This window comes from Ambystoma mexicanum, chromosome 5p (genome assembly GCF_040938575.1).
Source record: "Ambystoma mexicanum isolate Mex_15411 chromosome 5p, UKY_AmexF1_1, whole genome shotgun sequence".
NCBI lineage: Eukaryota > Metazoa > Chordata > Amphibia > Caudata > Ambystomatidae > Ambystoma > Ambystoma mexicanum.
In genome coordinates this window covers 1,350,156,330-1,350,169,950 of record NC_090930.1, presented here as the reverse complement: position 1 = coordinate 1,350,169,950, position 13,621 = coordinate 1,350,156,330, and the positions used below count along the sequence as shown (strand labels likewise).

Below are 13,621 nucleotides of genomic sequence, written 5' to 3'. Positions count from 1 at the left end.
AGTCCATGTTTCCTGTAAATAGATAATGCAAAATTTCCTTATGACGGATACCAATCCTGTAATATTCCAGGACCACATCACCCCCATACCCTTCCCGCCCCCCTGGTCCACCACCCTTGTGGATTCCACCACAACTGGCTGAATGGGAACTGGAGACACAGGTCATAGTCACTCATCAGAGTCCATGCCTTCCCTATCCCCTCCAATTGCGGTAGAGCGGGCCTGTCTGACCAAACCGCCAATCCACAGTGGAACTGAATTAGCATCTGACATACAACTCTGCATGCCTGATCTGAGTGGCTGGCCATTGCTACACGGAGGGTATGCTCTCATTTCTATAGTGCAGTTAGATGGTGGATATGATCCTTCAACAACACTCTTGTCCTTAAAATCTAAGCGGATATAATCAAGCGCTCGATTTCTAGGGTGATGTAATCTGGTGCTAGTCAAAATATCTTCGCGAATGACCGACAGGCAGCCCTGACTGCCCAGATCCAATGGGAGCACTTATTTGTGAGACGCTCCCTGGTTTCTATCTGGTCGAGGGGGAATTGCAGCACTTTGTGTAGAAAAACAGAAGCAGCCCCTTTAACCCCTCGGTCCCTCCCAAAGTCTGATTCCCCATAGGGAGCAAATTTGTTTGCCAATGTCTCCATGCATTGCTCAAAGAACTGGCAAGGGTTGAACAGGTCAAAAGGGTTCCTGGGACAGGTCTGCCAGCTCTGCAATTTAAATGCCCTCCCAGGATGTCAACCCTCACATTTGTGGGTACCTGCCATGTGGGAACTCACATAAGAGATGGTATGGACTGTGGCCGCCCTGGCCAGTAAGGTGGAAGATCTGGCCAGCCTGTGCCCTGCAACCCCACAGTGGGTGCAAGCCAGGCCCGCTTAATCAAAATCCCCACATTGCCAGTATAGGGACCCAGGCCCACCGTATTAGTGCTGGCGTCAAAGGTTTTAACTACCTCTGTCATCTTAACCAAAACATCCCCATTGGTGCAAACAGAATGGTGGGCTAGGTCCCCAGACCTCTTCCCATTTGTATCAGTAAGTTTCCTCAGGTCATCCAATACACACAGAATGGCATTGCATTTACACTTGCAATTACAACCTTGGGAGCTCATTCCAATAGTGCCTAACAGTTGTGAAGCAGGGGCAATAGGGACAGTAGGCAAACTAGTGGGACAACAGGCACGAAGGGGGTAGGATTGAGTCGTAAAGCCAAACATTCCCAGCACTGACTGGGGGAAGTATTTACAGTATTTTAATCATCAAATGAAACATCCTCTACTGCCATGACAGTAGATGTATTGGCAACTGGGACTTCATACGCAATTGGGACAAATCGTGAGGTAGTAGGCAAAGGAGCTTTGTTAAAACTCCTTGACAACAGGCTTATCACAGAGCCCTTATTAGAGCATTTTGCTGGAGGTTTTTCCTCCGTCTTGCGTGCCACCAAAGTTATCGTACAGCGGTGCAGTAATTCAGTGGTTATGGGGTTACCATGCATTACCGCCATTTTTGACCACACCTCTGTACTTGTAATAAGGCCCTAAAATACCTAATCTACCAACTACAGCAAAATCAGGGGCCCAGGGAAAGTCCAGGTAAACTAAGTTGCCCTTTGGGCCAGGGACATCTGGAGCCTAAGGGTAAGGTAAATTCTATGATTATGATCCTAAAACCCTCCCTACGAACCCATTACAGGTGGTAGGGTTGCAGGTGTCCTTCCCAGCTGAAATGCATAAGTGCACTGCCACCCCTGAGATTAGTTGGGTGATTGGGTCTTAAATTGTGGTCATATTCGAGAGCGAGCTAAACCAGCTGCTGAGAAGAGTGACCTTGTCACAATTAGGCACCATAATTCATCACTAGTGGCATCAAACTTTCAAATCAATTTGCTCCGCTTGCTGAGGATGGCACAACTGTCATTAGGGAACAAGTTGGGACCACGGTGGAAGGAACATCAGTCCCTAGTGATGCAGACAGGGAGGGCTCCAGGGGTATCACTGCACCATCCCAGAACTTGACAATTATTGATCAAACCAGCATAACCCTAGTCTCCAAATGTGCAACTTGCACATATTTGCACAAGAGATCAAAGATCTACAGCAATTAATAATTCATTTAACCAATGTAGTTTCTAAATTAGGCAAGGAAGTTATTGATTTGAAAATGGGAGCCTCTCTTTTCTCTTCCTTCTGACACTTAATATCCAAACCGAACAGCTTGTTGCTCTTTGTTACCTTACATTCATTGTACTGTTGTCATTTTTTCTGTAAAGCGCTTTTGCAAAAACACTATAAAATCACAAAAAAATACAAATACATTTCCATCATATTCAATGCCGATAGTATAGTAGTTCTGCCACCTGCAGTTATCAGCACTTCCCTTCATCAAAAAAGCCTGGACACAGCAGATAACATTTAAAAGAAAAGCTCCAATTAAGTTATAAACTAGCGTCATGAGATCTCTATCGCCTTCAATCAAAAGGGCATGCTATTGTTTCCCATTTATCCATTTTATTCTTAATCACATGCTCGATTCACATATTTGGTTACCCAGTGTACTGCCTGCAAGCTCTGTGGTGTAATTACAGGCTAATAACACCACTCCTGCAGTGCTCATATTCAAATTGGCCAAAATGACCATAGCCAGTACCTCATTTTCTAACATAGAGGGGGCAAGAAAAATCTGAAATTGATCTCATTCAATCTCTGATTCAGACAGAATGGGCATATTTTGCTGGTGTCCGAACACCATGAAATGTCCAGTGTGACAATGGCATGATCCTCATTCTTAAACAACGTGGGTGAGTGGGCACTGCTTACTAAAGGTACATGCACCAAGTTTACTTAGTGAGTTGAAATTTCGTAAATATGGTTTGGGGTGCATAACCCTGTAAAGTTGTGGACCTAGGCTAAAAAGCCAGAAGTGAGCGTTGCACACCCCTGGTCTAGCTAAACCAGCTAGAAAAACATTAATAAGGATTGTCTATGTAACCGTTATTAATTTGCTGAAACTGACATCCAAAATTGTTGTTCACACAAGACCAAGCTGTATTTGCGTTAAAATGACAATTTTGAGCGGCATCTGCCAAAATGCTATATTGCCAATGCATTTCGAACAATGTCCATCATCAGGGCTAATAGCTGTACATGCAGTATATACACATCATAAGCAGGTCGCCAGGACCCAACATAGACAAACACTGGTGAACAATGTCCATCATCAGGGCTAATAGCTGTACATGCAGTATATACACATCATAAGCAGGTCGCCAGGACCCAACATAGACAAACACTGGTGAACAATGTTTTCACCATTTCACCACCTAAGTGGTAATTGACAACATATAGGTACAAGTTGGAATCTATGTTTTTAATTATATGGCTTATTGATATATAGGAGAATTGTATGGCAGAATACCCACCATTGTGTATTATGTTCTCTGCTTTATTTCTCTTCCCTTATCCGTTTACCCTATGGGTAGACATTGGAACAATTGTATGTCTACAGGTGATACTTTTATTTTGGATACATTGTATCTCGTCGGACTAAATGTTTTGAAATGAAAAGAACCCTCCCCACATACACACATAAATATCCTTATGTGTGCTTGTTATATTATAAGGAAGCATGTGTGTTTGTAAAGTTGCATTTAAAATGCAATATTACAAATGTCATACATATCTTTTAAGAATTAAGTTGTTACTGCTGCCGGCTTCCCTCATAGAAGTTGCCTAGTGTGCAACACTGACTGCATAGATTAGTTTAGTAGATACTACAACCTGGGCTATAGATGCCATTGCTCAAAATGGCCATTTTCCGCAATATCAGGCCTCTATCCTGCCTTGCAAAATGGTAAACATTTTCTGTATATGTTCATTTTCAGGATAGGGCGTGTCATGCAAGAACAGCTCATACTACATTGGTAAATTAATATCTTTGCTGATTTCCTTTGAGGTCTCCTTTATTTAGGCTTACATTGTATCTAAAGTGTATTTTATTGCATGTTTACATTTAGAATACTAATGTGTTGATTTGTGTGTTAATTCACCAGGTGACTGGGTAAAGAACAGAAGAAGCAAAGCTGAAGACTTCAAAAGAAATCCTTGTAAAACATCACCATACCAAATGGCATCAAGAAAAAACAATGTGGACTCTTTCCATAGCTCTGTAGATGAAGAGCAATGTAATAGCCAAAGGTGGCCAGAAATGACTCTGCAGTTGGGAGTAGAGGAACCATCAGTATGTGAAAGTGTTTTCCATAATGCTGCACATTTTAAAGGTCACCAGGAAAGCCTCAGAGTGCATAGATCAAAAACACATAATGAGTGGGAGAGTAATCAGATTACATGTCAGCCAGAATTACAACACAGCTGGAGACTATACTCTTGCACAGAATGTGAGAAAAGTTTCAGTAGGAAGGGAGACCTTATTAAACACAAAAAAATACATACAGGAATAAAACCTTATAATTGTACAGACTGTGGCAAGAGCTTTGGTAGGAAGGAACATCTTAGTATACACAAGAGAACACACACAGGGGTCAGACCTTATCAGTGCAGTATGTGTGGGAAAAGCTTCACTCAGAAGGGTGTTCTCATTCGACATCAGAGGACCCACACAAAAGAGAGACAACATCAATGTCCTGAGTGTGGTATAAAATTCCGTCAGAAGGGACACCTTATTGCGCACCAAATAACACACATATAAAATATGTCATCTTCTCATATGGAAAGAACCAATAAACTGCGTATAGGTTTGATTTGTTAACTGAACCCTAGCTGTAGTTTTAACATGCAGCCAAAAACAGGCCTAATGACATTATGTAATCTATTCTTGTGTCTAGCACAAAATACCAAATGTCAGTTGAGTAAGATCTAAAGTCCTAGTTAGATATAATAAATAGCGCATTGTGCATTTAAGGGTGTTAAATTGGAGCCTAGAATGTTCTGCATTTACATTTTAACATATTGCTTTCTAAAGTCAAAGGACCCTTCATAATCAATATCACCAACACAGCAAGAGATACACACTTATTATGATGATTATTATGTAACAACGTATGAATGGCAATGTTTGTTTTAAATATTTGAAGTATATTACTTAAAGTAATTGAAAGAGTCAATACATAAAACTGTTAAATGGTATTTGTTAAAGACTTTGAACTATACAAATGAAGGAATCATCTAGCAACATTGTTATAACAGAGTCGCATAATGGACAATTTTGATTCTGGAGCAACGTTCATTCGTTATTCATTAATATTTGTCAAGAGGACATGACCATGCATTGCATAAAATAAATGTCAGTATTCTCTGATTTTGGTCCTAACCTTTTTACTTGTTTATTTAGTGCAGCCAAACATGTATTGCTGTGTTATCTAAACCTCAACTGAAAGTACATAAACGGCTAATTCCCAGGTTCTTGGCTTCTTAAGACATTGCATGTTTCCCTGATGCAGTATACAAAGTGTTCTCCTCCTCAGTGTCAGCTGTTCAGTCAGCTGTTGCATTTGGGTCCAGTTTCAGCTTTGACCTGATTTGTGTGATAGGACATGGGGGTGTTTGAGGGACGAGGCTCGTTTAATTCCTCATGATACTTACAGATTATTCTGGGGAGTAAAGGATCCTCTTCTTTTATTTCTTAGGCTTCCTGTCCAATAGAATCTGCAGAAACCTCCTTTCAGATGGCACTTTTTGGTATATGGTTCTGGCTGCGGTCTTAGATCGAAAATACAGCATGTACTTTACTGCTGTTGTGGGACAGGACCTCTGGTCAAACATTCTGAGCGGTAGCGAAGGTGGTTTTTCAGCCAACCACCATCCAAATGACATCCAGTAGCTCTGTTCAGTCAACCAGTCTCCATCCTTCAGCTCTCGTATAACCCGCATGAGTGACAGCTGTGGTGTCTAATGTGTCTCTTAGGGTCAAACGGGACCTATAACTGGCAGGAGTGGGGGATATTTTGGTGTTCACTAATTGGTAATTTGCCACAGGTATAAAATATTACCCTTTGTTGGCTAAATGACTTCAGATCTGCAATATGAAGTGCAGCAGAGTCATCAGCTGACAGTAGCAGTCAGGCCCCCGGTGAGAAGGAAAAGATGACGTATAGCTGAGCTGGACAGTGCAAGTCCTCAAGCGCTGGAGGGCAGCATTTCTGATTTCTGAGCAGGAGCATTCTGAGAGATATTGTACAGAAATTAACTTGCAGACTACAACAATCAGGGTGCACCTAAATGCAAGTGATGTTACCAAGGAACTACATCCAACTGCTTGGCTCTGTTCATGTGAAGGGAGTGTGGATCTAGCACTCATTGGAAGGTAGTGTGAAATAATGAAGGGGACACCTCATGCAAAGAGCAGTGGCTTGAGGGTCAAGTGAAGGGGTTGTGAACAGAGCGTCAGGAGCAGAGGGTGTGGCATGGGCTGTTCATGACTTGTAATGTTATCTTGCTAGCAAACAGACCTTACGTCATAAGGTTCCCCTCAACCTAGTCATGGCTTCTTATCCACCAATGAGTGCTGCAGTTAACCCTCTGGAAAATCAAGTCATGAAATTCAATGGCTGAAATTTTGGAAGTCAGTCCTTTATTTTGACAGCCTACTGCGCATTCACTCCCAGACACTCCAAGTAAGCAAAAGGACAGGCCTTAGCACTGACATGAGAATAGCCCCAATATCTCAGCTGGTCTCGCAATAGGTGCATATAGAGTTAATGAGACTCAGCTACCATCTGCCAAGGGAGGGTTTCTAGTGCTGTCTTTACTGTTTACCCGTCTCTCTGTCCTCCCACTTAGCCTTTCACTCTGGACTTGGCTCCACTCTCTGCTGAAACGGGCGGGCTAGGTTGACTTGTTAGTTCATGTGTTACGAGTCTTAAGAAAGGACGCAAATAAGGCGATCTAGTTTAAGGTGATTTGTTTGCTTTGCAGGGTGGTTATCAGTTTCTCTCAATGGGGTTTTCCTGCATACTGTAAAATAGTCTATACTTGCCTTTTCCCAGTGTTAGTGTCTAGTCTATTGCTCTGGTTTATCTCCTCGCTGAGTTAGTATCTAGGCCACTATTCTGGCTTGTTCCTCGATTGCCATAGCCAGGCCCTCCAACTGTTCTTTCTCTGCCTTTTTATGGGTCAGGACATCAACCTGTCCTTTCTCTGCCTTTTTGTTGATATATTCCTTCGCTTTTTCCTTTGTGTGATTTTTTTTCCTTGGCCAGAGCTTCTGCTGCGCTCTGCTTGATCTGGGTTGGTTTTTTCTTTCTATGCCTTTTTTGCCTTCAGCCTCTGCCTTTTCTTTTTCTGTTGTCTTTTCATGAGCATCAGCCTCTGTCTGTTCTTGGGTCATAGCCTTGATCTTTCTTCTCTGGGAATAAGTTGCCCAGCTCACCCTCTTCACCTTTGTGGTGTTCTCTTCTTTTACCTTCCAATACTCTCTGGGTTTTCTCTTTCTCTCCTCCTTCCTCCACTCTCCAGATGTTTTTGTTCATTCCACCTTCCTCCATTCTACAGGTTTTCTCTTTCCTTCCACCTTCCTTGATTCTCTGGCTTTTATCTTTCACTCCACCTTCCGCCACTCTTTGGGCTTTCTCTTTTAATCCACCTCCCTCCAGATTCTGGGATTCTTCTTTCATCCCAGCAAAACAAAAGAGGTGATAGCTGGAAGGTTTAGCATGAATCTTAACCTCTGGCATTGCTCTGGGCAACCCTCCAAACCATCGTTCTTTGCCTGCCAGGCCATTACAAAAGGGGAAAGACCATATGCAAATCAGGCTTGGTCCCACCCCAAAAGGGGCAGTTCAACCCGAACTGCTTAGTCACATCCCTTCTGAACGAGACCACAAGCATCCCCAAACAAGTTTCGGCAATGTAGGGCCTCATCAGTGAGGAGTAGCTGGGGTCTCTAGGCCCTTCTCTCACTCCACTAGAAAAAACAATGGGAGGGAAATCGGGTATAAGTGAGGATAGCGGGGTGGTTTTTAACCTGACGTATATGAACCTTTAACAAGAGAGAGAGGCCCCCATGCTAATTTAGGTTGTAGACACGCAATTATTCTGGATACTCCACCTTTCTCCACTTTCCAGGTTTTTTTTATTTTACTCCACCTTCCTCCAGTCTCCAGGTTTTAGTGTCCACCACCTCCTCCTCACTCTTATGTGTGACACCTCCTCAACTCCACAGTGTGTGCCTTTTTTCTCCATAAGTGTACCAGCCCTGTACTAATACAACATGCCAGCTCCATACTCAAGACACCTTGGCCCTCATTACGACCCTGGCGGAAAGGGGTTTACGCCGGCGTAAAGCATGGCGTACCTTTCCGCCTGACTACGAGTTCCCGTAGCGCCATGGTGATTTTTACGCCTGCTTTTTGCAGGCGGAAAAATCCATGGCGCTACGGGACTTGTTGTTAATTACGCCACCGTAATTTACGGTGGCGTAATTAACGCCTTCCCCACTCCCATTATACCCTATGGGGCAAAAATGGGAATGGGGAAGGGTAAATGGGGATTGGGGACTTACCGCCCCGCCAAGGTCGGAATGGGGCGGTAAGTCCGCCAACCACCATGGCGGAGTTGGCAGCTTAGCGCCATGGACCATGGTGCAAATTGCACCATGGTTCTCCGCCAGGGTCGTAATGAGGGCCCTTGTAACTGCTGTCTTGCGAGCTAGCATTTATATAGGGCTTGGACTAAATAGCGTCTTCCTGAGTGACGGAAAGTCACGTATTATATTTGAGGCTGCTCAATGGCAGGGATGCTTTGTAGTCCTGGATCTGGGATAGATGTCTTTCAGTAAATTAGGCACCATTTTGAATTTCTTCTCTATGTGGAGCTGTAAGCTGGTGTGATAGTTCCTGCAGCCAGAGTGAGAGTCAAGACACCAGCACTGCCTTTCTTGGACTCCCAACTCCTGGCCCCCTGTATTCAGCACTTTAGTTTGAGAGCCATTAAGTAATTTTATTGGACTGGAAGTTCTGAGACGATTGCTTCTACATGCTGTGTTTTGTGGGTGCTTCTTCCATTAAGTTCAATGGGTGTGTTGGTGCAGGAGACACCCTTTCTACTAGGGTTGCTGTATGAAAATCAGGAGTTTCTCTATCCTCAAGTTTGCCCATATTGTGTCAAAGAAGTAGAGTCCTTGTTGCACAGGTAAGAGTTCCATTTTCGATTTCCCCTGTGGGTCCCTCATAAAGGCTTTCTTCTGTGTGCTTATTAGGGTTTCCCATAGCTTTCTTTCCCTTGGATCTGTAGTTGAGTTTTCCGAATCAACTCTGTGGAATAGGGTATTCTGGGAGATGTGGGCCATGTTTGTTTGGCCCTTCCAAATGATCTGGTAAACATGTCCTTGGAATATGCTATTCTTCCTCTTATTGTTGGCTTTGAGGCCATGGTGACATCACTCCCATGTCCATGTGACAATGACGAGGAGGTCATATTGGCAGCACAGAGCTTCGTAAGAGGGTGCAACTAGCCACTCACACATAGGGATGAGCTTAGAGAGGGTCAGGCTAGGGCAATCACTACTGGCAAAAGTATTTGAAGCATCTGAGCACCAGCAGCTGGTATAGAAGGCCAGACGTCACAGATGCAACAGCAGGCTTTGGACTGTTGGAGCTTGGGATACCGTTTCTGTTCATGGAGATGGAGACATGCTAATGTGGCAGAGCAGCACACCATGTGACACTCAAAATAAAGGTTCAGACAGATCTTATTCACATGCAGGTGGTGGTTAGGATAAATACTTTTATCATCCAGGTGGCGTGATGAATCGAGGGTATTCATTCCTTCTCCCCAAGGGGGAGTCTGCCCTTTGAGGCTAAGTAGAGGAGCCCACTCTGAAAGACCCTCCTTCGGGGTCTGGCCAAGTGAGACCTCACTGGGAGAGACTCCCCGTTAGGCGACAAGGACTCCCGTTCCTGTGAGGATTTCCCTGAGCCACACACCATAGCATCATATTTGGGACTATATGCAGCAAAGAAGAATGTGACCTCTGCATATTTGTCTGAAAGCCATGCTGAAACAAACCAGTCCGGAAACAGAAAGGAAGATGTCTCTTTAAGAAGAGATGTGTACACAACTGAGATGAGTGGAGTACCAAAGAAGAGCAGAAGGTATAGCATGCAAGGGAAGTCCCCTGATGTAGTCACACTTGCGAGAGGCGGACCTGAGATAAACCGTGGCTCATGCAACTTCCGAGGAGGCAAAGAATGCCAGTCCGAACAACGGAGAAACCGTTGAGGCAGGCGAGCAGAATCCTATACCAGGTGGTGGCGGGACCACGTCCATATCGTGGTGAGCAGGATGCCCAGCGAACTACACCAAGACCATCAGAAAAGGGAGTGCAAACCGCTTTCTAACACCAGCACCCCTTTACAGCAGCGACCAGAAGGGAAGCTGAGAACGGGGGACCGGCGAAACCTTAAAAACGAGAAGACAAACGCCGAAGAGGAATACCTAAACAAATGCCATGCCCTGCAGCATTTCCCTGCATACAGAGAGGTAACGGGGAGAACGGGCAACATTATATGGAGAGAGAAACTCATCCCAGTAATATCAACGAGATACTGAATATAAAATTGTTTAACTGGAACTGTGCAAAGCAGATAAAGAGAAGAGCAACTAACCCTATATGAGAAGTAGATAGAGACTGAGAACAAAGACCATTGTAAGAAGAGAAAATACCCTATCACTTTTCCCTTCTTATAAGCTATTAGTTCATTGGAGAAGAGTGGAGAAAGTATGGTATAACATCCTGCAATAAAGAAGGGGAGACAAGACTAGCAAGTGAACAAAAAAGTTACAGAAAGAGAACCCAGGAATGGGGAGTTACGAAGTTGGATCAAACCACATCCAATCTGAGAAAGCCTGGATTAACAGACTGAGATTCAGACAAGATTGTGTGAAAATATCACAAGGAAAGTACACCACTAAAGAGAGTACAAGACCTAAGAATATTGTGGAAGAGCTAAAAGAATTAATATGAGATATCCACAGACTATTATAGAATATTGTGTTAGGAAACAAACACAACAAAGACGGACATTGATATAAAGAGACTTTCAGAAGATAAGAGAATACCAGAGGAACTAAGCCATTCTCCTGGCCTAGTTTAAGTTTGTTGTATTATTGGAAGGGTCAGGTAGAATTAGATTTGGATGGAGAAAATGTTGTCTGACTTCCTGCTGACAAACAGGGACCTTTAGTTCCTTTAGATAGGCAGAGAAATCCCTATAGCAGTAGGGCAAGATAGGCCTTATTTTTATAAGTTCATTAAAAGAAAGTCAGAAGGTCCCTCCGAGTCCATCTCCTTCTTCTGACCCGCCACAGTGGTTATTGAAAACATTACTGGGAGTTGCTTTCTGGGAGCATTCTAACATAACAGTGTCAGCATTAGCCATGTTAGAAGGGGTTTTCTAAACCAAATATGGCGTGGGCTTTGGAGAGACCAACATTTAGTGGACCTGCAGGGTTTTTGCAAAATACATACATCACAGATGGACTTAAGACTACCCAGACTTCAAAGAACAGTTCAAGGGTTTTTATTGTTTTTATTTCCTCAAGAAGTGCAGATTGTTTAATTTTAATATGAGTACACTGTTTGATGATGATATAAACATATTGGCCCTCATTACGACCCTTGCGGAAATCGGAAAACGATGGCGGAAATGCAATACCGCCATCGAATAGCGCTCGGTGCGACTATGACCCGTCACCGCAAAGTACGAAGCCATTAGCGACACCGTAGTGAACGCCAACGCTAACTGCACCAAGCACGCGCGCGCGCGCCATGCGAAACCGCAAACACCACCATGGCGCAACGGTACGCCAATTCCGACCCTAGCGGACATGTACCTAACGCCATCAGGCATGGCGTAATGTACCATTCCGCCATGGTGAGAAGTACGGCATCGCGAATCAACCGTAAACGGCCCCACTGAGTGCCTGTACACCGCTCCCTGCCCACAAAGTACAACTCCCCGTAGGTGCAATGAAGCCACAATGCAACCATTGAAATGTACAAGTCACCCATGCATGGCAACGAACAAAAGAAACACAAGAGGGGCCAATGGGAGCTGCAGGGCACAGATGGCACGAATACAGAAGCCATCCCAATGGACATGACCACAGTCCCCCACCAAGAAACGCACGCAAACACAGGCACCTGTGACCAGCCATATTCCGAGAATCACATCATTCCACCAGTCCACCTGGCTGACCGGCATCTGTCACACAAAACCCAATCCCCCGCCCCTGAGCATGACAACATTCAAACTGTCATATTGGCAGCCCCCATCCCTGACCTCACGGGCTTAGTAGGCAAACGCGCCCAGTACAGTACCACGCAACTAAACTCCGAAGCTGGAACCCAATGCAGATCTCCTCACAATACATCGCCCCCCAAATAGGCATATGCCACATCACTTGCAAAGAAAAACGCTACACGGGCCAAATCAGAATAGAAATTTAATGCACATCAAAGCCACCAAGCCCATACAGCCATCAGGCCATGAACTCCTAAACACCAATCACCATTGTGGGCTGCATCCGCAAGAAATGACCAGCCACTACTTGTGTGTCGTCCTGTTCCCTCATGGTACACAGAGCCACATTCACGTACGAAAAGGCAACATGGAAGCGCACAGAACCGCAGGGCCGTCCCAATGGGGAGGCACTAGTCCAGCTGAAAGGCCGAAATGTTGCTCCGAGCCACCAGTACTGCGTAAGGGCATGTGGGCCATTGGCGATCGTCCCATAAGATCGTAATGCTGCTCCACTGATTAACACGAAGCAGCAGGTGTCGGGAGTAAAACCCATCTGCAGGAGTGGCATACAGATGGCAGTGGCAAAAGGGGAGGAGATACCTGTCAACCAAAAGAAAAGAAAAAGAACAGAATGGCCATCAGAACTACATTCCAACTACTCACTTCAATGATCACACGAAATCCACAGCCATATGCATGCTAGCCCACTCCAAAGGATCATCACCACCCCAAAACCACTTGCGACTCCTAACCATCTATATCGAGGTGCAAACACCATCACAAACGAGTGTACCTGTGCATGCGTCTGTCAAAACAGAATCCATCAGATGGGAATGTTAATGTGCATGGACACAAGTGTCTGAGGGCGTGTCGAGACAGGGAGGGCTCAACAAGGCCAGATAGACGATGGTCCCACCATGGCAGCCCTGCATCACATAGCGTAGGGGAGGCGGATAGATCCCAAGAAGCCCTGTACATGGCAAACTCTGTATCAAATCACCTGCCCATGCATCCATTCATCATTCCCTCATCCCGGAATCAAAACGCCTGAATAATTACTCACATAACATTAGAAACATCCATTGAGTCTGTGCGTTATGCAGCCTGCAAAATCCACAGTGCCCCAGCCCGTAATTCCAGTGTTGTGAAGTAACATGTATGTGGGAACGGCCGGCCTCATCGCCCACGTAGCAATTGCGCATCCCAAACTATTCATATCAATCATTGCTTCCTCGCCATGGGCCCTGTCTCAAGGACATTGAACAACAGAACGTTATATTTGCAGTCAGACCTGTGGGCATCTCCTCGCCGCTAGCTGGAAACCGAAAGCGCCGCCCTTGGAATTCCA

The 13,621-nt window shown here is 44.7% G+C and overlaps 1 protein-coding gene across 5 annotated transcripts in view; it reads left to right on the top strand.

The window, feature by feature from the left end:
* The window catches only part of LOC138481563 (zinc finger protein 572-like), a 336,140-nt gene extending 330,798 nt beyond the window's left edge, over nt 1-5,342 (top strand). For all 5 annotated transcript variants that reach the window (XM_069613749.1, XM_069613751.1, XM_069613750.1 and 2 more), the window contains one exon: nt 4,066-5,342. In XM_069613749.1, the coding sequence (XP_069469850.1) occupies nt 4,066-4,721 (656 nt within the window). In that variant the 3' untranslated portion in view covers nt 4,722-5,342. The remainder of the gene's footprint in view (nt 1-4,065) is intronic.
* The last annotated feature ends 8,279 nt before the right edge of the window (nt 5,343-13,621 follow it).